The sequence below is a fragment of the Neofelis nebulosa genome, chromosome 14, assembly GCF_028018385.1.
Source record: "Neofelis nebulosa isolate mNeoNeb1 chromosome 14, mNeoNeb1.pri, whole genome shotgun sequence".
NCBI lineage: Eukaryota > Metazoa > Chordata > Mammalia > Carnivora > Felidae > Neofelis > Neofelis nebulosa.
In genome coordinates this window covers 4,904,906-4,930,692 of record NC_080795.1, presented here as the reverse complement: position 1 = coordinate 4,930,692, position 25,787 = coordinate 4,904,906, and the positions used below count along the sequence as shown (strand labels likewise).

General features: G+C 44.3%; 1 protein-coding gene across 7 annotated transcripts in view; it reads left to right on the top strand.

Annotated features, from left to right (window-relative positions):
- The window catches only part of ST18 (ST18 C2H2C-type zinc finger transcription factor), a 257,754-nt gene that overhangs the window by 185,609 nt on the left and 46,358 nt on the right, over positions 1-25,787 (top strand). For all 7 annotated transcript variants that reach the window (XM_058699371.1, XM_058699372.1, XM_058699373.1 and 4 more), the window contains 7 exons: positions 2,432-2,631; positions 10,676-11,467; positions 16,237-16,371; positions 18,153-18,243; positions 19,514-19,618; positions 22,167-22,360; positions 24,475-24,686. In XM_058699371.1, the coding sequence (XP_058555354.1) occupies positions 2,432-2,631; positions 10,676-11,467; positions 16,237-16,371; positions 18,153-18,243; positions 19,514-19,618; positions 22,167-22,360; positions 24,475-24,686 (1,729 nt within the window). The remainder of the gene's footprint in view (positions 1-2,431; positions 2,632-10,675; positions 11,468-16,236; positions 16,372-18,152; positions 18,244-19,513; positions 19,619-22,166; positions 22,361-24,474; positions 24,687-25,787) is intronic.

Below are 25,787 nucleotides of genomic sequence, written 5' to 3'. Positions count from 1 at the left end.
CATTAGGTTCACCCTACAACTCCAGACTATGGACACTTTGGGGATCTTAATTACATTTTGCAACATGATTTTCATTGCTGCAACTCAGTACTATCTCCAGATCTGACGAGCGTCCTACATACCTGCATCTAAATCATTGGGCAAAGCCCTGTGATAGCTTCCTTCCAGTTAGAGACGTGGCTGGTTGACTCAGGTATAACTTCACCCAGTTGCCAAATGCATATGGAAATTAGCAACTTCATCGTTTTAATCTGGCAACACATAGGAGAAAACCCAGCAGCCTGGGATTCAAATATCAGCCACACCATTGACCAGATATGTGATTTTGAGAACGATACTTGTCTTTATAAGTCAATTTGGATAACAGTGTTAATGACACAAAGTTTGTAAGGATTGTCCAAGTAATAGATGGTCAGCCTCATTCATCAACCATCAAAGAAAGAAATGACAGTTTCCTCATCAACCAGTTAGTAAACCAGCCCCGCCACCCAGGTCTTACTGATCAGTGTTTCCTGCCACTGACAAATCTTTGTTTTGATAAACTTTCTTGGCCTTTTCCCTGGCACAGATGGTATGCTTAAAGTGGTTTTTAGAATCCGCTTTCTTTCCCTGCTTTAATACCTGAATGACATTTGCCAGAAGCAAATTTCTATTTCATTTTCTATGCATCTTCCTGGTTTGAGATAATAGTTTAGTGGTCTGGTATATTTTCTGAGCATCTTTAATGGAAGTTCACTTGACTCAGGACACTTTAACTCGTTTGGGGAAGTTCTTGAACTCTCCTCCCATACCTAGGAAATGTACCCGTTTTGATAAGTTTCTCTGTCCCCCTTCCTTCCCACGTCAGTCTCCTTGACGAAGAAAACTCGTGTAAGGGTAGTTCTGCTTCTTTTTGCACATTCCCATTACCTCCCCACATTGTAGATTTTTCCTTGAGAAACCAGCAGATTCAGGCCATGTAGGTTTCCACTTTCTGCAGTCTCCATATGAATGCTATATATCCACCACCATATAAAGGCAGGTTTTTGCTACTATAGTCATCTGATTATATTCTCTCTTGCTCCATCTTCTGTACTAGGTCGCTTTAAATTTGGGCTCATCAGAGAGATTTTGCAAAGGGAGATTAGTTTATTTGGGAAGGTCACTGTTCTCTTCTGGACGATAATTTTCAATTATCCACTTTTTAATCTTTTTTTTTTTTTTTTTAAAGATTTCTAACCCTCTCGGATTATCTCTCTTTCTATATTCCTTTTTTCCTGGAAGGAATAGCCTTTTTTTTCTCCCTCTGAAGTTTTTTAAATCTACTGTTCTAAGTTCAAGACTTCACGTACAGCTATAATCAAATAACTTTTGTGAACGGGGCCACTGTCTTTGCATTGATGCTCCTAAGAGAACAATTTAAGTCCTTTATCTACTTGATAATATTACTGAGTATTCAGTAATTTTTTTGTGATGGAGTAAGTAATATCTTATTACTCTAAGATTCTCTGTTCTGGATCTTTGCTTCTAAAGCTTTGTGCTTTTCTTCAAAGAGCATTTAATAAATATCTCTCACAGACTCACTGTGGGCTAAACCCTCTGGTCTTCCTGGATCTTGCCAAGAGAATGTTTGTCTTAACTTCGGCACATAGAGTGATCTGCATTAATTCTGAGTGAGCTATAAGTAGGAAATCTGTTTTGAAAGGGCCGCCCTCAGGAGCATTTCCAAATAAAATCATACGAGGACAAGAATAGGGATAAACTGTTGTCCATTTTTGTGAAATCCAATCTTATGTCTCCTCCTTTTATTTGTTTGTTCTGTGTGCCAAATGGGTGAAAATCAAAAGGCAGAGTGCCAGGTAGCATCTTTCCACCTTTTTTTATTTTTTCATTTTTTTATTTGTGACTGGAGATGGGTTGACAGAGTGTTCCTAGCTTACCCCTCCCTTTATGCTTTTTCCTTTCAGGTCAAAGCTCAGGATGTGGCATCTCAAGTTTGGTGCACAACTGCGGGAGAGATAAGCAGTTTGGGTAGCAAACAGCTATTCGAAAAACCTTGTGGTTTATCCATACTGGACACGTTTTGTGTGTGTGTGTGTCTGGTGGTATATTTTTCACATTAGCTGTTTCTTAGGATTAGCAAACCAGTACAAATCTTGTTCTTTCCCTCCCTGGGTATTTAATGTAGTGCCAAGCAAAGCACAGATTAACATATGCTTACTCAGGATTAAGGATGATTTTTTTTTTTTTAAACTCTTCTGATAGGCAGTAAAATAGAATCCACACAGTTCAGTAGAGTCAATGGATGGGCTGTTTTCATTAGTGCCAACAACTAACCCTAAACCTTTGGTCCCAGGCATCCACAGGCTTTGGGTTGCACTTCATGGAAATCAGATGGCAAGTAGCAGTAAAGTCTTTTCTCCATGTTCTTAATTTGCCTCAATCACTACAGTGCTGCGTACGATTGTTCCATGGCGAAGAAGAGGAGAGCTGCAGAGCAGGCTTTGGGCGTCCCAGTCAACAAGAGAAAATCCCTGCTAATGAAGCCCCGACACTACAGCCCAAACGTGGACTGCAGAGAAGAATGTGACGACAGGACCGAGGCGGAGGAGGAAGATGGCCTCCTGGAAGCCAGCGATCACACCGCCTCAGGTAGCGAGCAGGAGTGGCCCAAACTTTGTCTACTCCCTGGCACCAAAGACCCAGTCTTAACTTATGTAGAACATAGTCTGTGTGGCTGTAAAGGCAGATTCCCGTTTGGAAGCAAAAGCAAACCTTGCTTTCACTCAGCATCCATTTACTGAGAGCCGATGTTTTTCAGTCAGTAACTGTGGAGAGTCTAAATACAAGCCACGGAGAGTCCTTGCCCCAAGTCCATTTTCAAAAGTATAGAATTGGACTGTGCCTCTTTTTGAAGAAAATAAAAGATACTAAGCCTTAAAGAGAACCTCGACTCCCTAATAGGACGGATGTCTATCCCTGAAAGAACCCTTAAAAATAAAAGGGCAGACATATTTAAGCTTAAGGTATCTAAGATAGGACATATATAAATAAAGCATTTACTTCTTTTGTTTTATAAACATGCAGAGTATTATTTAGCCACTACCCCCACCAAATATATTTGGTAGTAACACAGACTAATTCCGGTGGCCTGTGACCGTAATATTTTTACCATTCTAAAAATAAGTACTTACAGCAATGGACTTAGCAGAAGGGACCTAAAGTTGGCCGTCCAGGGTCTCCTTCAGTGGGAAAATGATATATTATAGAAAATGTATCACTTGTGCCCATTAGTTCAGAAATAAATAATTTTCATTTATCTTTAGGCATGCAGTATATTTCGTGAATTTGACTCTTCACTCACTCACGACATGCTGTTTGCATGCTAAGTGATATGTAGTTACTATTTTGAAATTTGGGGATGTGTTTCTCCCCAGTTCACAGTTGCTTCTATTCGGCCCATGGCACTCACAGCACCTCCAGGAGTTGGACCACCACCAACCACTTTATGCATGAGGCTGAAATCGAAGGACACACAACATATCTCAAAAATCTATGAAAAAAAATAAATGGAAATCGAAAGCTTGACTGGTTAGAAAATGAAATGAGGTGTACATATATTCTATGAAATACGTCTTTTCCGAATGGGACTTTTTAAGGAATCAAAATGCACTCAATAAGATGTTATATGAAAAGAAGTATGTATTATACAAGCCAGAGGCAGTGAGTGCTTACATCATAAATATCTGTTATTGAAAGAGTCATAGTAATAGTGATAGGTATTACTAGAAAAGATGTAAAAGCGTACTGACTGAATGAACACAAATGTCAGGTCACAACCATCAGATCTTCGGTAATTTGGGCTTGTGAGTAGTTTGAGATTTTGCAGTTAAAACAAAGTTGTATTCTGATTTGACAGTGTTTAAGTAAATGTCCTGGCTTTTCTGTAGTTAGCATATGGCTTACAGCCTCATCGGTCATCTGTGAATTACAATCATCCTTGACTATTTGTTTCCTTGAGCTGGTCAGTTTTTCGTTGATTTATGAAAATTGCGGGGTGAATCCGGTATTAGGGAAGGTCCTTGGATCGATGTGGTTAGACTTGAGGCATAATTCATCTGGCTGACATTAATTCACCAAGTATTTTTTTAAATGGGCATCTTTTCCACCAACCCATTCTTGTAAGTACCATGAGGACAGGACTGGTCTGCCCACTGACTTCCTGCCTTTCACGTTAGTCATGTGATCATCATAGATGTGTAATACCAACCAAGAAGATGTACTGTCAGAATGTTCTCAGTGAAACATTCAGTTACAAGCATTGATGGACATCTATTTGCAGGTTCCCAAATGTTATCTATTTTTATATTTAGCACTCGAAGCACTACTAGTAATGAATATGCTGAAATTATAGTGGTTGTGGCCATTATTTTTGCATTCTTAATATATTCCAGGCACATAAATTACATCACTTAATCTACCCAACAATGACATGAGGTACGCATGATTATGGTCATGATTTTACAGATGAGATCACTGAAGACCAAAGAGATTTAATGCTTAAGGTAATGCAGCTCATAGGTGTTGAAAAGAAGATAATTAGGACACAACTGAAGGATAAGCAAAATAATTATTTCCCAGCTAACCATGCTCCATAATCCAATTCTCCCATGCTCTGACTACTACCTCCAGAAAGTAGACAGGGCAGCATTTTACAACATCAAATCACAAAGTCACATTTCCAGAAATGACAGGTCACAGATGCTCCTATCCTGGCTGAAAGAGCAAAACCCTCCGTTGGCTTCAGTCTATGAGCCCGTCACCCCCTCTCGCCAGAAGGAAAGAGAGCTGAGTTAGGGCGCAAGTCAACATCGGGGCTTTCCACCTGTCCTCTCCTTTACTCTGGGTACCCTAAGGTCTTTACTGTCCAGGGGTGTGCCCAATTGTGTCTTCAGCAGGCAGTTCAGACGACAAAGAGAGGGAGCAGGGCTCAGGAAGGCTAAGGTCCTAAGCTTGAATTCATTTAATGGCACAACTGCGTCTCCTACCCTCAACTGGCTATCTCTCAAAGAGCTGCAGGTGGACATTAGTGGCGATAGAAGAGATTGTGGAAAACCCATACAGATGCAGCTTCTTCACTGGGGCAAAGGGAAGACAAGTTTGCTAGTCTACTGGAAAGTACTACCAGGAGGTAGGTAGGGCAAGCGCGTGCTTCCTCAGTGCAGACAAGGAAAGGAAGGTCACCTGGAAGTGACATTAGCCAAATGTGTGGAGTCCCTACTCAGTTTTTTTTTATTTAATTTTTTAATGTTTATTTATTCTTGAGAGATAGAGACAGAGCACAAGCAGGGGAGAGGCAGAGAGAAAGGGAGACACAGAATGGGAAGCAGGCTCCAGGCTCTGAGCTGTCAGCACAGAACCCGACGCAGGGCTCGAACCCCCGGATTGCGAGATCATAACCTGAGCCGAAGTCTGACGCGTAACCGACTGAGCCACCCAGGCGCCCCCCTCTCCTCAGTTTCTAAGCACGCACTGGTGACTCAGGGAAATCTGTCACAACTGTAAGAGCTCTAGGGGCTGGGATGATCGTTTTAACACATCTTACCTCTCAAAAAATTGCAAATAATGAATAAACCACCCCGATTTTAGAACTTTGAAGGATAAATTCATTTTTCTAGGGCTTTTGTTCCCAGCAGAATTTACATGTGCAAGAGACCTGGAAAACTAATTTGTCTATAGAAGCAACGTTGATAGTTTCAGAAACAGAACTAAAATCCAATTATAATAAAATCCACTTATATTAAAGGAGTCAAGCTCCAAACTTGGGATTTTCAGATGACTTTTTAAAATTGTTTTGATGTAGAACAGTGGACACGAAATGTGAGAATCCATTAACATAGACTTTCTAGGATGACCAGACATCTCAGAGTAGAGACTTTGATTTAAAGCAAATAAACAAATGTGAACCTTTACATATTGGGCAAAAACATTTATTTTTTTTTACCCCAAGTTGCAGAAGGTGTCCTCCAAGCTCCATCCCCTCCTCCCTACTCCACACTTTGAAATGCTCTCAGGGGGAGGGAGGGGTGTCCTAGGTAATCACCCAAGGCTCTGACTGCCCCCAGGAATGTACCCTAGGAATTTTCTGACCTATGCTGCTGTGGTGCTGAGAAAGCTGAGGTGTGTGGTTCCTTGTTAATTTTTGTCGTGTGGTTGTTGTTGATTCATCTTTACATATTTTATTTATAATTTTATAATTCAGGAGCCATTCTTCCTTACTGCAAGTCAGCTGACAATCGTGTTTTAGTATCTTCCTGTAAATTCACTCTTGCAAGCATCCAAACTTGGGAAAATAATAGGCTATTCGTATGCTGAACAGTTTCTCCTAAGGGTCGCTGTGTTTTGCAAGCATCACCCGTGGCATATGCACTTCCTGGGCTGTGGGATGTGTTGCAGAGGGATGGGCATGGAGTTGGGAAGCACGTGGCTCTGCGTCTGGATCTGGAAGCCCCCAAACCACACCCCTGCTGCCACTGGTTAGCTGTGTAATCTTGAGCAAGTCCGTAGCTCCTGAGAAATAGTTTCCTTTCTGCAAAATGGAATAGACCTTTCTTGTCCTTGTTGTAAAGATTAAATGCAATAAAGCACCGAACACCATGCCAGGAACATCAGTTTATTGTCCTAGGATGTCACTGGATCATCCTCATTTACAAGAACAGGACTCAGAATGCAGAAAGGCGCTGCCAGGCCAGCAGTCTGGCCCCAGTCTCTGGACCTCAAACCCATAGCGGTTTTCCATCCACATTGTGCATTGTGCATTGAAACTCCAGTTTCTTTTTTTTTTTAATTTTTTAAAAATATTTTTATTATTTTTGAGACAGAGAGACAGGGCATGAGCAGGGGAGGGGCAGAGAGAGAGGGGCACACAGAATCCGAAGCAGGCTCCAGGCTCTGAGCTGTCAGCACAGAGCCCGATGCGGGGTTCGAACTCACAAACCGTGAGATCATGACCTGGGCCAAAGTTGGACACTTAACCGACTGAGCCACCCAGGCACCCCTTGAAATCCAGTTTCTGAAGGCAGTTGGTGGGAAGTTCCATAGTATGTGTGGTGTCGGTGAGGAACTGGCTGAGTTCCCTTCACACTGGACCGTGTGCCCTTTCTCAGACGTCGGATTCACTACTTATTATCTTTTTTAAATTGTTGTTTAAAGTTTATTTATTTTGAGAGAGACGGAGCACATGTGGGGGAGGAACAGAGAGAGAGGGAGAGAGAGAGAGAGGGAGAGAGAGAGAATCCCGAGCAGGCTCTGCAGTGCAGAGCCCGATGTGTGACTCGAACTTAGGATCTGTGAGATCATGACCCAAGTTGAAATCCAGAGTCGGTGACTTGACCAACTGAGCCACGCAGGTGCCCAGATTGACCACTTATCCTAAACAAAAACCAGGGGCACCTGGGTGGCTCAGTCAGTTGAGCGGCTGACTTCAGCTCAGGTCATGATCTCGCAGTTCGTGGGTTTGAGCCCCATGTTGGGCTCTGTGCTGACAGCTCAGAGCCTGGAGAGGGCTTCGGATTCTGTGTCTCCCTCTCTCTCTGCCCCTCCCCCCTTTCAAAAGTAAATAAACAAAAACCAGGCCCCACCTCATTTAGGTGGAGGGGTCCACGTATCCTCTGCCGTTACTGTCTTCTGAAGTTGTATCTGGGGGAAGGGAGAAGAGAGCCACCGTTTACGAACACCTGTTGTGTGGCACCCTCTTTGCATGCACTCCCGTGGGACCTCCGCAGTGGGCCTCACTATGCGCGTGAGGACACAGGCTTCGGAAAGGTGCAGGATGCCTTCGGGGTCTGCACAGAGGTGAGCACGCGAGCCCACAGTCAAAACCAGGTCAGCTGTTTTTAATGGCAAAGGCACAAAATAAATCACCAGTGGCCCGGTGAAAATAAAAACACACTAACCTAAAAAGGTAGGCAGCCCATTACAAAGCTAAGAGAAGTGAGCAGCCCATCACAGATCTATCAGGCTCAAAAGCTGACTCAACTTTGTTTTGTTTTTGTCTTTTTGTTTTTTCCCTTGTAACGACAGAGAAAGCCAGAGAGGGGTGGGTCCGTGGAAAGTTGGTTTGCAGATTTGCGAACGTCCCCGGAAACCATCGCGTGCCACGCACGTAGGCACCTCTATCGGCAGGACTCCTCTCTTTCTGAAGAATAATTAATAAATATTTTCTTTTAGCATGTAACAAACAGTTGAACCAAACAATTATGTAAACTGGAAATGACCCAAAATGCTAGCAGTTAGCGGCGGCACAGTGAAACGCATTGTCGTGCACATGTGCGTTTTTGTCGCTCCCGCCTCTCTGGTGATCTGCACTTAATAGGAATATTTTAAACTATGTAGCTAAGCAACAGAGGTAATTGTTGCTTTCTAGAGCTTTTGTTAGCACTCTCACACAGCCCAAATATGCATAATTAGGTATAATGTCTATAAATCATTATTGTACACATGTGGGTAGTTAAGTGGAGTGAGAGAATAGTTCAATGAATTGAGCATATTCACTGAAAATGCTTTTTATTTGTTTTCTGTAGTCCATAATACTTTAAAATTATCATAACCCTTTACACTTTCTCCTAATAGCCAACCGTGACATTGAGAAAAACTTCATTTGCATTTTAGACTATGTTTAATATATTATTTAAACTTGGAATTCCTCTGATATGAATTCAGGAGAGAATAGACCGTCCTATCAAATATTATGTGCTTGTTTTTCCAGTCTCTTTTCTAGGAAGTAAAATGTTAAATTTTTCAGTTTATGTTGAATAGATCCCCACAAAAGGCTGCACCCTATAATCAGCATTATTTAAAGGGGCTAGTGTTGTGACTAAATTCTTCCCTGCATCCAAAAATGCTTTTAGTTACTATGGCAATATTTACTTGATCCTGGCAGTCCAGTGTTGATTTAGGGAGATAATTACCAGAAAGGAAGATGATGGAGATGTATTTTTGAGTGTCCTTGTCAGAGACAATGTTTATAAAAAATTAAATGAGACCAAAAAAGGCACATTGTCTTGGGCGCAGGCACTCTCTCCTGCAGCCATCACACAGGATGGCTGCCCTTTTCTTCCCTCCAAAGATGTTTATTAACACAGAATGCACTTCACTTGGTGTCTTTCACAGTCTTTAAGGGGGCTTATTATTTTGCGTTTTCCATCCCCCACTCTGCCTTTAGAGACACAGAGAGGGCCCTGCTTCCTCTCCTTTTTTTTTTTTTTTTTTTTTTTTTTTTTTTTTTTTTTTGTCTTAGTGAATATTAGGGGACCTCTGCTGGGCTGTCAGGTGCATTTCACAGCCGGGGCTGGGTTACTGGGGAATCTGCATCTCTGCACCCTGAACAGGTGCCTTTGCCCTGGGACCGGCTTGGGTAGGCTGACTGTCGTTATGCATATACGTGCACACACACATACAGCTAAACACATACACACATACATGCGACTATACACGCACACACTGTCCCTGCAGCTGGGCCACTGCCAAGAGTGAAGGGGGGACAGTAACAACTGGACTAGGACCACAGAGATCCAGTGGACTGTTCTGGACGGAGCGGCACATGGAGGCCTGTTCTTAGTCACAGGGCTCTTGACGGTCAAGACTCCAGTTGACCCTCTACTGAAAACGATGAGTTCATGTGCCACATACTGCGGCCACTCACCTCTGGTCTCGTTGCCTTCTTACACAAATGTGTGCAAATACCAGGCCGGAAAATGTGTTACTAGTTAAGATATACGATCATGCTAATTCTCCCATTTGCTTGTATTTCCCTTGGCACGGAATTTCTGCGTGACAGTTATGAAAGTGAACAGGAAGCCTTGAAAGCTTCAGAACTCTTCGTTACCATCTCTCTGTGGATGTATTTTGTATTTTAGCTAACATTCCACGAAATCTGAAAGTGTGCTTGAGAAACTGTGGAGGTAGAGAACATAAACCAAATAAGCTTTGAAGATACGCTTTGAAGATAAGCTTGCCACGCCAGCAGAGAAATCTGATGAATGTTTCTGTTATAATGCATAGTATTATGCATATTTGGTTTCCTTCTGGCTGGCTAGGATTTGCCAATAAAGAGGTATAGTAAGGGCTCCTGGGTGGCTCAGTGAGTTAAGCGTTTGACTCTTGATTTTGGTTCTTGTCATGACCTCATGGCCGTGGGATTGAGTACCGCATTTGGGCTCCGCATGGAGCGTGGAGCCTGCTTGGGATTCTCTCTCTCTCTCTCTCTCTCTCTCTCTCGGTCTCTCTCTCTCTCCCTCTGCCCCTCCCCCACTCATCCACACACACTCTCTGTATGAAAAAAAAAAAAAAAGAAACAATAATTTCACATTCAGCACTCTGTTATTGTTAAGTATCTATTTCAGTACCCTGGAAACAATTAGCTCTTAATATGCTGAAAATTCTCCTAGCTCACTTCTTTAAATTTAATTCTCAGAGTATTAAGGTCTGTTTTGTTTTGTTTTATTTTAAGAAGATACATATTTTTCTCTTCAGTGTTTATAAAATTGATAGAGCTCACATATTCACATATTGTACTTACTCTATATGTATATCTGTATCAATCGATCTATCATCTATTCGTGCAATTTTCTTAAAATAGTTTTTGCTTTTTTGTTTTGTTTTGTTTTTTGTAAATATTGGCTTTCTTTTTCCATAGAAGAAACCATGATAAAACCTATGGATGAGCACCTTCATTCAACTGCCCAAGAAAACTCCAATGGGAAGGAAGACAGATATGGCTGCTATCGAGAGCTCGTGGTCAAATCTTTAATGCACTTGGGGAAATTGGAAAACAATGTGTCTGTTCAGACCGTGAGTGAGAATTTAAATGGCAGTGGCCTCCAGTGTGTCCAAGCAGAGAGTGATGAAGCGGACGAGCACTTCGTGGTTCATTCTGATGACGGAAAAGAAAAACTCAATGATCCCCAGCTTCGGTTCTGCTCTTCAGATGACAGTGAGAGTAACTCTGAAAGTGCAGACAACGGTTGGGACAGTGGCTCCAACCTCTCAGAAGAAACCAAACCGCACAGGGTCCCAAAGTATATCTTAGTGGATGATAGAAAAGACCTACTGGGAGCTCCTGAAATCAAAACCGAAGGTGACAAGTTTCTGTCTTGTGAAAACACGTGTGACCCCGAAACGGAAAGGAGAGACCCACAGAACCCTCTCTTGGAACCACTAGATGGCACAGGCCAGCCCTCGTGCGCGGGGGTGGAGGAAGATGGTAACGGGAGCCTGGCAGCCATGAGAGGAGAGTCCCTTGACCTGGAGAAAGCGAAGGGGAGCTTGGGTGTGCTGGAGCAGGCAATTGCTGTGCAGGCTGAGCGAGGTTGTGTTTTCCATAACACCTACAAGGAGTTGGACAGGTTCCTCTTGGAGCACCTGGCTGGGGAAAGGAGGCAGACCAAAGTTATTGACATGGGTGGAAGACAAATCTTGAACAGTAAACGTAAGACACATTTTTTTTTTTTTTGCATTTCTTTTAGGAATAAAATGGCTTTAAGGGTTGGGAAAAAAAAATTAGTAAGATTTGATGACCACTTCCAGGTAGCTTTTGACAACTTGATGCAATTTAAAAAACCAATATATATTATAAAATGAACAATTTCTTTTTGTTTTTTTTTTTTTGCTTTGCTCTCTAGATTGTTGTCAGATCAAACTGGGTCAGTTTTGCGGTGTTCTTGCACGCAAAAAAAGGACCATTGCCCCTGTTTCTTTTTTTTTTTTTTTTTTTTTTTTAATTTTTTTTTTTCAACGTTTATTTATTTTTGGGACAGAGAGAGACAGAGCATGAACGGGGGAGGGACAGAGAGAGAGGGAGACACAGAATCAGAAACAGGCTCCAGGCTCTGAGCCATCAGCCCAGAGCCTGACGCGGGGCTCAAACTCACGGACCGTGAGATCGTGACCTGGCTGAAGTCGGACGCTTAACCGACTGCACCACCCAGGCGCCCCATGCCCCTGTTTCTTTTAATATGACTGCTTCTTAAAAATATATAGCACTCCTCATGCAGTACTTTATTGGACATGTTAGAAGTATGTTAGTACCTACTGGGTTTTAAATCACTTTATTAAATCAATTCCAGAAATTTAATTTTTCTTTCCCAGCCTCTTTTTGGGGTCATCTGACTGCTTCGGAGCTTCAGAAACTGGCAAGTCAGCCAGGATGATCCTTCTTGGATAAAACTGGATGTTAATGCTGTTTTAAGCCTGTGCTTTTACCAGGGCTCTAACTCAGGGCCCCAAATATCTGGGCCAAACATGAATGAGAGGATACATGTGCTTGGACTTTCAAATTGCTCCTCAACTTTAGGGAAAGTGTGTCCCCTGTCCCATAAAGATATTCCTCCCCCACCCCAAGTCTTGCACCAGATGGGCCTGGTGATAATTCTCAAATGGTGGTTCTCAAGGGCCTAGAAAGCTTGTTTCAAATGGGTATTTCCCAGATCCCATCAGACCTACTGCTCCAGAACGTGCATTTTTAAGCACATTTTTCAGATGATTCTTGGGTGCCCTAAAGTCTGAGAACCATAGAATCAGGGGAGGCATATCTTAGAGAAAATCAAGCTCATGGCCCCAGGGAGCTTACAAGAAAAATGTCTTAGTTTAGATGATCTTCTTGCTGAGATTTATGCGGAAATGAATTGCATAGTTTGTCCTTTTAAGTTGATATTAGTACTCACCTGCAATCTTGTCAGTTACTGTCTTGCAGCTCAGAGCTGAGAAAATTAAAAAAGAATAAAATAATGTCATGTAGTGAGGAGCAAGGTAACAATGCTATGCAAGCATCCTGCCAGCGTTGGGATTAGGATGGAGTATTAATGAGCAGTGTGTGTAGTTTGGGACAGGACCTACTAAATACTGAGCTCTGTGCGTTCCACTGGTATGCAACTTGTTGAACTTACTTGTGCATGTGCTTATTGTTGTTTTTTTTTTTCTTATGAACTACAAAATCAGAAAAAAAAGATAAAATTGACTTCAGATTCCAAAAAGTCATTATTTGTGAGATACTACGTTTCGTTCATTCTAAGATACACAGTTTTCCCATTTAACATCTCTGAAATCAGAAGGGTACGCCGTAATTTAACTTTCAGTTGTTGGTTTTTTTTTTTTTCTTTCTTACTAGCACACAAAATGAGGTTGCATCTTACAACTGATGATATCTTCCAGCCCATGACATTCAGTGTTTGGAGACACTTTAATTACTTGTGCGATAGCTTAAAATATTTGGTCATTTCTATAGAACTTAAAAATTTTGTTTGTCTGTTTTCGAAAAGACAACAAGGCCACAGAATCTGTGTTTGTGAACACGGGTCATGTAAGATTTAGGGAATCGCTAACCAGGGCTGGGTGACTCAACAGCATGACCAGGCGTGCCTTGGTGCCATGGTGCTGCCTTGCGGTGTTAGAAGCCTATGCAACAAGATCTAGACCAGACCCGTACGAAACAGAGACGAAGAGAGGTAAAGCTCGTAATGCACGAGAACCACAGGCTTCGTCTAGAGGGTGCCTGCAGCGTCCAAGTTAGGCATTCATTTCCCTGATCCGTGTTCCAGGCGTGGAAGCCAGTGGCTTGAGAGGCGCCTCTTTGTCTGGTGTGCAGTCCACACTCCGAGGTCAGTACTCACGCCAAGGGCCATTCCGGCTCTCCCCGAGACTGTCCTAACTTCCCATCCGCCTTGGGCGTGCAGCCCCACTCGTTAAGGGAGAGAGTGCTAGCATCTTAAAATATCGTTTCACTCCAGCCTTCAGATGAGCCAGGAATCCCAAACTAATAAAAGTTGGTCTCGTTGACTAAGCATTTAACGAGGCTGGAGGTCGCAGCGGATAGACTTTATCGGACAGCCTCAGACGCTGGCAGAGCCATAGGAACAATCACATGAGTATATCGGGCGTGAATAAGACTGTCCCAGGCAAACGGGGATGGGAGGGCACCGGGGGATGAGGTCACCCTCATGAAGATGCATCCGGCAAAGAAGATCAAAGGAAAAGAGCCAGGCCTGGGAGTCACCTGAGAGCGGGCTCCGTCTTCTTATCATGCAAACAGGTTCTGCCCCACAGAGCGTTTCATGGCATCCGTTTCACCCAGCGGAGGAGGCTTCCGGGCAGACGCGCCTGATGGACTGTCAGCGGACCACACCTGGTCAGGTGCCAGCCCTGCCTTATCTCCCACACCCTCTCTGGCTGCCTATAGACAAGTGACGTGGCGAGGAGAGGAAACGACAGGCGCCAGGCCTTTCAATGTGGTTTAGAAATGTGGCCTCACCTGGACGGGATCCAAGGCAGGGAGGGCATCAAAACCCACACGGCTTCTCCTTTGCTCTAATTCCCTCTCGTCAACCCTCCTCATGTCACCTGAGTCGGACCTCGAGGATTTTTGATTCTCGGTCTACAGATACGATAGGCCCGAATCGACTCCAGAGTTGGCAGCATTGGGGGATTTACGTACCCATAAAACCACAGAGCAAGTCAAAACTCTTAACGTGCCTCTTGGTGTCTTGCAAAAGACAGAGAACAGTCTGGACACCCTGGCATTTAAAGCGTGTGCCTCCTTAAACGTAAACGCCCACGCGAGGCCTCCCTGTCTTCGGGCTGTTCATTTCTCGCTTACAATTTCCAGCTTTCTCTCTGCCCACCGTCCTTCCCCGGCAATGCGTGCGGAACTTGAAGGGTCCTTGGCCCCTCCCGCTTTGCTGGAAGCCTGCCCCCAAATAATTGCATTACATACAACCTGCTGTGCCCATCTGCCCAGGACCGTTAATAATCCAACAACTGGGGTGGCGTGGTATCACACAGGCACGTCTGCTCGTCGCAGCAGCCTTCCCACCCCCACCCCCCCACCCCCCCACCGGAGACGGCTGTCGCATCCCGCGACATCACTCTGCCGTCGGTGCGGCGCTTGGGGCCGGAGCATATGGGCCCCCTCCTCCAGTGCCCGCGGCCTTCGGGCGGCAGGATCTCGCAGACTATTTGTTGTGGCTCCCAGCATCAAGTGGGTTCACTTTCTGTGACACTGGGTGTGCCGAGAGGCGGCGAGCCAGCCTGGGCTGTGCACTAGCCCGGTTCCTCTGTGAGCACCGGGAGTGCCCCGCGATTGGTCTTACCATTCCGTTCCCGAGCTAGGGGGTGGCCCGGGTTCTGAACACATTTCTGTTTTCAGTTTACGTACCGTCGGAGTCCCGACGACGAAAATGTCTCCAGAAGGCCTCTTCTGTGTCAGTTCCTATCCCACCGCTATTCGTGCGAATCCTCGTTTATTTCACATATTTTCTTTGTATTTGTACTCCTACCGTGCTAGATTTCTGTTTATTTTACACAGCCCTTTATCTAACCCACCCTCAGCACGGCTCGATTCCTGCCCTCGCCCTCTAGGCCGCAGCCCCCTGGTGGCCTGACAGGTGGTGGCGCAAGGCATCCCTGCGGTCCCCTCTTCTACCCCCATGCTCCTGGCACTGCAGACCTCTCGAGGCCTCCTCCACTCCGTACTTCCGTTCCCCCTAGAATGTTTCCTGGCCGGCCCACCTTCCTGTTGCTTCAGGTTTCAGTTCCTGCGTTCAGAGTAAAATAAGTAAAGAAAGCTTCTCCTCAGCTGCTCCGTCCTGATCCAGAGTGACAAACCGTGGGGGTTTGGGGACCTTGGGCCTCGGCGGCAGTGCTGATTGGTGGAGCGTGGCACCAGACGGCCTTCTTGACTCCTGCCTAACTCTGGTCAGAGCAGGCTCCGCCCCAGGTAGGACCTGGAGCCTTAGGGCAACAGGAGGGCAGGGGCCCACAGGGCTGAGACCAGAGCAGCCCGTCCAGACATGGTGGCTTCTCAGTTTTCTAACTTTGAATCTGGCTTTTTTGAAATTCCTTGAATACGACATCGTTTGGGTTTGAATAAATTCATTCTTCTTTCTCACTTTTTTTTTTTCCTCCTCTGGCGGTGGGGTTCGTGTCTCATCATGAGACTCTAACTACAAGCCAACTTCAGACCATCTCCGTTTGTTAACACTCGCCTGCCCCGTGTCAGCCTTTGCTCAGGAAACCAAGAAAATTGAAAATGTTTTTCATGCTTCCACAGGTCTCAGTTGAGGGTCTGATTCAAGGCAGCGTGAGAAGAATGTTTATGATGTAAACACGGAACGAAGTGAAAATGTCACCCCGCAAGGCCACTGTGTTGAATGGGAAGGGAAAGAAGGCGTGTCGAATGAATCTCTTGATTTACTTTCTCTGTAGATTCACCGAGGCCTGAAAAGAGGGAGACCAAGTGCCCCATCCCGGGGTGCGACGGCACGGGACATGTGACGGGACTCTACCCCCACCACCGCAGCCTTTCGGGGTGCCCCCACAAAGTGCGGGTTCCCCTGGAAAGTGAGTACTGCTTATCCCCAAAGCAAGTAGGCCTCTTCCCATATGCGCCATGGCATCGGGGTGTTACCCTCTTTCTCCTCCAATGTGGACTTAGGGATGCAAATAGAAAGATTCCTCTCTGCGTCACGATAATTTCCAAGTAACTATATTAATAGAAAACTTGAAGTAAGGGTGCCTGGGTGGCTCAGTCGGTTGAGCCTCAGACTCCAGCTCAGCTCATAATCTCACGGTTCGTGGGTTTATACCTCCCGTCACTCTGTGCTGACGGCTCAGAGCCTGGAGCCTGCTTTGGATTCTGTTTCTCTCTCTCTCTCTCTCTCTGTCTCGCTCTCTGCCCCTCCCTCACACTCTGTCTCTCCCCAAAATAACTAAACATTAAAAAATTGTCTTTAAAAGAAGAACACTTGGGGTACAGTTAGGCCAATAGAACACGAGACGACCGACATTGAGAAAAGAATTTGTTACCGTTCCTGAGAGAAGGGTGCGGGCCACGCCAAGCAGGGCCACGCAGGGAAGCACAGGCATCCTCCAGCGGTGTGGGGGTGGGGTGGGGAGGGGTTACCTGTGGCTTCTGTGGGAAGGAGCAGAGGAAGCAGGCTTAGGACTGGCTAGTTTGAATATTCTCAGTAGGCTCTGGGGCTTGGGGGTTGTCCATTAGTGTCTGATACCTGGCAGGGGGAGAGCGCGAGTCTGATAAAGGAGGCGGTTTTGGGTGTGGGCTCACGATTGGTTGCTTTGCCTTCGAAAGCTATTTGAGAGGGCAGTCTCTCTGGGGTGTGCAGGGCCCCAGGTGTCCAGGCATCAGAACACAGAAAGTAAAAGGCACGGTTCATACGCTGTGTGACCGCACAGCCCTTCCTCACCCGCGGGTGTGGCTGCCTTAAGCCCACGAGCGGCCTCAGCCTCCGTGCTGCATGTAAGGGTAAGGGATGCATCCCACCCAGTGTCCACGTGGCCCCCGCTCCCTGTAGAAGCTGGTGGTGGCGGCCGTGGCTCCCCAGGGCGTCCTGCAGGAGCGGAAGGCGCTGAGCAAAAGCAAACATCGGTTGGTCTCATGAGCCACAGCCTCGCTCTGACGCCAGGAGACTGGGGAAAGAAAGGGCTGCCTCCTCAGTTTCGAAGTATCGACGTGCCACATCCTCTCCTTTCTGAACCCACTTATTGAAATCCCTCTTGGGTCATCCAAGCCACAGTGGTGGGGATGCCTCAACGGCAGCTGTCTCCAAAGCACGCTTTTGCCAATCACCGAATCTGATCTGCTCAGCACGGGCCTATCAGATCAGCCCTTCACCCGCCTGCTTACCCGGTCGTTCACATGGCCGTGCTGTTTCACCAATAGCTGGATGGCGGTGGGGGTGGGCAGTGGGGGGCAATGGACAAGGAATCAAAAGAATATCTCTTAGAAAGTAAAGAAGACTGTACTCGGGTCACACTGTGGGGAAAAGATGGAAGGAACGATTTGACAGGGAAAAGCACATACCCGTAAAAGGAAGTTTATGAGCTTCTCAGGTTAGGGAAAATAGAAGCAGAATAGTCTCGTTTGAGCCTGGTGTTGCCCACAACGTGAAGTTTAGAGAAACTAAAACTTGAACAAGCTTGCTGCATTTCATCGTTGAAGTTCTTCAAGGGCTCATTTATTTCAACCCAAACACCTGTGGGAGGGAGCGTGGTGGGTTATATAACCAAGTTCGTGTGAATGCAAAGCTGGGAAGTCAGTCTGTCAGTGGGTTATGTATTTATGGTGTATCATTCTCTTCTTTTATGTGACATTTTGTGCTTAGTCCTTGCCATGCATGAAAACGTGCTCAAATGCCCCACCCCGGGATGCACAGGAAGAGGGCATGTGAACAGCAACCGCAACACCCACAGGAGGTAATCGTGATGAGCCGCCAACCTTTTACCTTACAAAGAGACGTGGCAGAACCTTTCCCCCAAGAAAAGAAGGAACTAACAATGTGTTACCAAAATCGCTGGATCGCTATCAAATATGTTGCCACTTGAAACAGAGAAGTATTCTCAGCATGTGCAGAGTGAATCAAACAAAAAAAACACAATTTACTTTCCTAGAAATTTTCATGTAGCAGCCAGTTATGCAAACAAAAATGTTCTATTTGAAGACTAGCGTTATGTATGCATACAGTCACACAAGTAGAATGTGTTCTGTTTTGCTCTGGAATCTCACCATGGCTGTTTTTGCATTGAAAGGAGTTGCATAGGGTTTATCTTGGACTCCATCCAGTAAACACTAAAAAGGTACCAAAGAGGGACGCCCGGGTGGCTCGTTCGGTTAAGCGTCCAGCTCTTGGTTTCAGCTCAGGTCATGATCTCACGGTTCCCTAGTTCGAGTCCAGCGTCGGGCTCTGCACTGACAGTGCGGAGCCTGCTTGGGATTCTCTCTCTCCTTTTCTACCCCTCCCTGGCTGTCTCTCTCTCTCTCAAAATAAATAAATAAACTTAAAAAATTAAAAAAGGTACCAAAAGGGCTTCAGTGTACTGTGGTTCTCACTATAAACCAGGATGAAGATTCCAGATGCGTTACATTGAGATTGTCACCCACTTAAGACACATATGTGCATTTACACAGAAATGTGTTGGGTATATGTAAATGCTTTTGTTGGAAATTCCTACTGTTTTATGTGTACTTTATACCATGTATCGATCATGTGGTCATGAGATACCATTTGACTCGTAAGCATATGGCCAGAAAACTTCGTATTCTGTACTTTAAATTTGAACTGATTTAAAATTAAGTCCCTAACATTTTTCTGAAGATCTTAAGATAAACCATGGAATTTTCATGCTAGCTTCTATAGCTGGGCACATTCCAATTGGAGTGGGTGCGTTCTACTTAAAATGTTGCGGAGTTTCGGAAGAATTTAGATTTTTCTCCCTTACACAATTTTCTGATTTTAAAACTGAGTTTCTTATTCATCAGTTCTGGGATGTGATTGGGGGGTGGGGGAAATGATGACACAATAGTTTGCAAAACGCTTTTGGGATCCGTTAGGGTGGGAAGGGGGCTAATGTTAATATGACTTCACATTTAATGTATGCCAAGTACGCTCTAAGGTACATGCCAAAGCAAATCATTTCATCTTTTTAACTCAGATCCTCCTTTTTTTTTTTTTTTTTTTTTAAACAGTCTTTCTGGTTGTCCAATTGCTGCAGCTGAAAAATTGGCAATGTCCCAAGACAAAAGTCAGCTTGATTCGCCCAAAAGTGGCCAGTGTCCTGACCCGGTTCACAGGTACGACCCTCCCATGGCGCTCCTAGTAGGATGTGCGTGCCATGCTCCCACACGATGCCGCCCATGTCCCCTCGTGTGCCAGTTCCCTATGGCCTGACCTTCGTTCTCAACTACCAGGGTCTGAGAGGCTGGCCCAGTTAATCGTACTGTCACTTAAATGGGCTTAAGTGGCCAGACCCTCCAGAAGTTCACCAGGAAATTGATCTGCATGTAAAGGAAACATAATGTGGGTGAATCTAAAAGAAATAAAGTAAGGGCTCCTGGGTGACCCAGTGAAGCGTCAAACTCTTGATTTCTGCACAAGTCACGATCTCACAATTCATGCGGTCAAGCCCCGTGTCGGGCTCTGTGCCGATAGCCTGATAGCGTAGAGCCTGCTTGGGATTCTCTCTCTCTCTCCCTCTGTCCCTCCCCTGCTCTGGTGCACGCGCTCTCTGGCTCTCTTTCTCTCTCCAAAATAAATAAGCTTAAAAAAAGAAATACAGTTTATAACATATATTAATCAAAATTCTCTGTCACGAAGTGCAACCCATCCCCCACTAGTTAGGTAAGCACTCCCGATGATTAACCTTTATGCCTGCAGAAAATGCCTTCATAAATCACTCATACCTACCCAAAGTACGTGATGGTGTATATTCATTCTTCTGTTCCAGCTACACATGTAGTTCCTTTAAAACAAAAATTCATTCCGTGAGTTGATAACTATTAATGAAACCTCTCCTATTTGCCCCAAGTACTTCATAAGCTCTAGCAGGTTGGAAGACCTTACGTATCCCTAAAAAATAAGCTATGTGTGATGGCACAATGAGAAGTTGTATGTTTATTACTATACAAATCGTATATGTAGGAAAAGTGATTTCGGGGTTAAAATAGATGACCAGATCTTCATTGTTGTTACTGAGACACTGAAATGCAAAGTAGTTATTAGGAGTATTTTCAAGATAGGACCTCCCTTAATATGTGCTCTTATAGACTTAATTAAAAGAGTCAAAAATCCCATGAGTGGAGAACATATGTCAAGCAAAGATCATGAATTACCAAATAGCAATGAAAAATCTTACAACAAAGGGGCGCCTGGGTGGCTCAGTCAGTTAAGTGTCCGACTTCAGATCAGGTCATGATCTCACGGTTTGCGAGTTTGAGCCCCACATGGGGCTCTGTGCTGACAGCCCTGAGCCTGGAACTTGCGTCAGATTGTCTCTCTCTCTCTCTCTCTCTCTCTCTCTCTCTCTTTCTGACCCTCCCCTGTTCATTCTCTCCCTCTGTCTCTCTCTCTCTCTCTCTCTCTCTCTCTCTCAAAAATAAATAAATAAACATTTTGAAAAAAGACAAAAACATCTTACAACAAAGTTCTTGGGTAATATGACCATATTCTCTTAGTTTCTCCCTAAGCAGGTTATTTATCAAATACAGAAATAGCATGATGTTTTATTTTGCTAATTTCTGAAAAAAAAAATGTTGTTTTAGGCTAGAACGCTGATATATTAGGGGTAGAAACCAAATTACATATACAATAACTAGACCAACTAACTACTCAAATATTTTTATGTAGCAGCTAAAATGTATTTTACCTAATCCGAGAAATATCATTGAAATTTTGGCATTCGGATGAGTCAGGGAAGTTTTGGTGGAAAACGAAAGAAAAACACATATGTATTTTTGATGTTGCTAAATTCTGAGAGGTACACTTGTTCATGCTCTTTCACCATTAGACACATATTTGTGTTTTTCTTGGTTACACAAATATGATGCCCTTGTTTAATCTAAGTACAGTGGTTCTAAGGAAATCGTTAATTCAGATGTAACTTGGATTAAGATAATTCTATTGAAAAATGTGATAGCTATGACAGTATGGCAATTGTGATTCATACTGAAAAGATGGCAGTTTAATAGATAAAATAATACCTTAAGTATTATTTACATCAACAAAAACATTCAGACGAAAGGGGGAAAAGGGGGAAAAGCCTGAGAAACTCCTAATTCAGAAGTCAAGTTTCTGGTGCCCATACTGCCCCTGCCCCCGTCAGGCTCCCATCGGCTCTGCTGAAGGAGAGCAGGGCTCAGCATTGCTTCTTCCGAACTGACTGTAATGCCATCTCGACACCAGCTACGATCGTGACTTTTCGTGAATCAGCCAATCTGATGAACAGTCCTAACAAGCAGAATGCGCACGCCTTGTCAGTGCCCTAATGAGAGTTACATGGCACTTTCCTCTGTGGAGCTCAAAGCGCCAACAGTCATCAAACACTTGCTCCTCATTGCATCCGCATAAGATGAGTGCAAAATTGCACATTCCTCTTTTACTCATGGGGGACTCGGACCCATGACATGCAGCCTTACCATAGCCACCCTGAGTCCTTAGTACCTCCTGTCTCTGGCTCCTGGCGCTCTGTGCTTTATCCTGCTGTGACCACGGCTCTTCTCCACAGTGCACTGTCTCTGTGGGTACCAACAGGCATGACACATTCGGTCTGCTTTAAATTCTGATGCTAATATGCTCACCAAGAGTTTCACCATATTTCTTCTAAACTCTCCCCTTTTTCTTCAGGACGAGCTTGGTGAAACAAATTGAATTCAATTTCCGATCACAAGCCATTGCCTCTCCCAGAGCCACGGTGTCAAAAGAACAAGAGAAGTTTGGGAAAGTACCATTCGATTATGCCAGTTTCGATGCCCAGGTTTTTGGCAAACGCCCTCTCGTACAAACAGGTCAAGGACGAAAAACGCCACCATTTCCTGAATGTAAGCTTCAAATCCTAATCCTTATTCCAAAGGAGTGTGTTGGGGTGGGGGGGGGTGTACTCAAATGTAGAATATTGCTCAGTGTTGCTTAGTGTTCTGATTTTGCATGAGGTTACACTGAATATGGTGAATAGTTAATGGACTAATTATTTTACAAACACTGTGCCATTGCTGAATCGAAATACAGTAATTTACTAAAGAAATATTTAGTTCACATTTAGGTGGGATTGGGATTCATATATTGAAACTGTAGTAATCATCACAATTTTGGTTCATACTGAAATTATGGAAATTTAATACATAAAATGTTGGAATACTACTTCAAATGGTACTTAAATCTGCAAGAGCAATTAGTCCGAAAGTGAGAGAAGAAGTGAAAAGTCTGAGAAACTCACGGTTCAGAAATCAAGATTTTACTAGAGAGCAATATGGTAACCGCATATTTAAGAATGACTATAGAGTCACTTAAAGTGTGTTAATACTCTAATGGTGTCACATCCATGTAGAAGATCAGAGCTCAAAGATGCTATGATATATACAACTTGGGTGTTCTTACTAACACATTTCTTCAAGTGTTTTAGAGTCTTTGAATATTCTAACGAAAAGGTAAGAGAGTGAGCGTTGGGAGAAACCCAGGCATGATTTCTTTGTCATGGTAACAGTCATAAGGAAAGAAGTGAAGTGATTCCCCAGTTTGAGTTCTCCATAGACCATGGATTAGTTACAACATACACATCCATGGAATCTCTTCGATCTACCTAGTTACCTAGACTGAGTGCTCTCAGGACACATACTATGCGCTTCATTCTCTGGTGTTGGTCACTTCCTTCCAAGAACTGGCATGTTATATAAAACCTAGCAGTGATAAACAGACTTGAAAGGAATTGGCCCATCGAGAGCAAGTACATTCCACTCCAAAAGATATTTTATCTATTCTTACCCAAAATAGGCCCAGCCAACATAAATAACACTGACAATAATCCTGTTAGATCCAGGAAAAAATTCGTTTGCACCAACACATACACACGCAATGTCCTCTATTATAAAAATGCAAAATGTACCCACATGCATGCACATACACATATATGTTTGATTCGGGTGAAGCTGGTTAAGGGCATTCTATACACTTACGCAACACAGATGTTGGTTTAAAAATGCAAACCATTCAGTGGCATTCCTACATTTTTGCAACAATAGGAACAACATTTGGTAATGCTTTCAATTACTTCATGAAAAATAATGATCAAATATTTAGAATAAGCAACATTTACAGCAAAATAAATAAGTACTTCTATGTTATCCCACTTAAATCTTGGGTGTTTCTCCCATGACCTTGAGTGATGTTTACAAACACCCAGAGTGAAGGGAAATACGGTTAATTTTCTCTCTCAGTAATGCCCTGGTGCCACAGCAGAAACATAAAACAGAAACTCAACCTTGATAACTAAATTGCCTTTCTGTCTCACCCTGAGAACATTTTCTCTGTCCTTTACTTATCGTTCTCTACCTAAATATGCAAAATGCCAGCTCATTAAAGACACTGCCGTGTATGTAGTCCCATGTAGTTGGACGTGAGGAACAACTTCTGCTGCTTTAAGCACAAAACAAACCTGAATGTCAAATAATAACAATGCAATTCGATGTCTAAATATAAACGGTTACTATGAAAACAAATGTCGAAAGGGTACACTTTTTTCTCTACAGGAATCACTGGTCCTCACACATACATGGTTCACAGATGTACGAGTCTTAAGCTCCTGTAGTCTCTGATGGGTTTTGCTAATGTGGTTTTGAATCTACAATTTTTGCCACAAAGGCTTCCAGTGCACCTGCCCCATCACATGAGTTACAGAGTTTTTACCATCAGACGTGTAAAGACGAAAAATATCAAGAGAATAGACCTTCTTCCCCAGCAATCACAACGTTTGGTCTGGGAGACTTCTGCGAAAACCGATCTGAATCCCCTTTGTTTAATGTACCAGTAGACAATGGATCGTGTTTTTTAAAATCTGTTCTTAACATATTTCAGTGCAAGAAGTTATATCTTTAAAACAAATCTATTTAATGACGAAAACCACGTCCGTGCAATTGCTAATCAAATCTCTCTTCAACAGCAAAGCATTTTTCAAATCCAGGGAAATTTCCTAATCGACTGCCTAGTGCGGGCGCCCACACACAGAGCCCTTGTCGTGCCAGCTCTTACAGCTACGGTCAATGTAGTGAAGACACCCACATAGCAGCAACTGCTGCCATCCTGAACCTTTCCACCCGCTGCAGGGAAACTGCAGACATCCTCTCCAACAAACCACAGAGTCTGCATGCCAAGGTAGGCCAGTCCAAGAGCCCGGAGGGTGGGCCAGTGACTGAACCGTGAGAATAAACTGCTTTTCGTGTTCCTAACCACATTCACTGCCATGCCGCTCCCCCACCCCTAAAGCACATCCCTTCCCCGTCCTAGGAAGAGGGCCTGAGTGTAGTGGCTTCGGGGAAGAATGAAAGAGTGTTGTTCTTGAAGGTGGTACCCCAGAGTCTGGGGAGACGTGCGTTGCGGAGATTTGTAGATTTCAGGCCTAGCTTTGTGTTGGGGACTTTGTAGATTTCAGACCTACCTTTGTGTTGGGCACACAAGAGAGAGGCTTGCCGTTAAAACCAGTGTGAACAATGGAAGCTTTCTGCTGTCAAAGGTGGTAAGGAATGTCGGAGTACACAGGGACTTGTAAAACAGTTGCAAAATTGACCCGTGCGATTTTGTGATTGTCCGCGTTACTACTGTGTAATGGAAGGTAGTCTCGGTTGCTATGGTATTCTCAAAGGACACATAGTAAAACCTGGATACACTAAATCAACATGAGATGGTTTGGGAGGTGGGGGGGCACTTGAGAACTCGGGGCGTTCAAATCCAAAATCAAATTCTGCGAACTTTCTGAAGATGCCACATTTCTGAAGCCCATGAAATTAACCACGTCTCTCCACTAATCTCTCCTCTCTAACAATGAGAAGTAGACATCCATGTTTAGGATACCTTGATGGCAACAAAAAACAAAGATGTCCCAGTTCTTGCCTTTTGAAGAGGAGGGGTTTCTCACGCTCCAGAGTAGCAAGCGAGCCTCAGAGCCCCAGAGGGACTGGGAGAGCTTCTCCACAGGCCGTCAGCTGGAGCCTGTAACTCCTATCTATGCAAAGGGCTCAGTTAAAAGAAATGCTTTTCCTCCTTAGATGGCTGAAGCCAGCTGAAGCAAAGTGCCCAGGCTTATCTGGAGAAGAGATTTTACCCTTGCTTTAAGTGGGAGATCTCCTGGGTTAAACTCTAACCCCGAAACTCAGGCGATTAGCATGGATGGCTCTCTTTTTCCCTGTAAGCTCAACCCCATCCCTGGTGTGGTCAGCTGCTCACCTAAGCCTGCCAGGCCTTCAGGAGAGCAGGGAA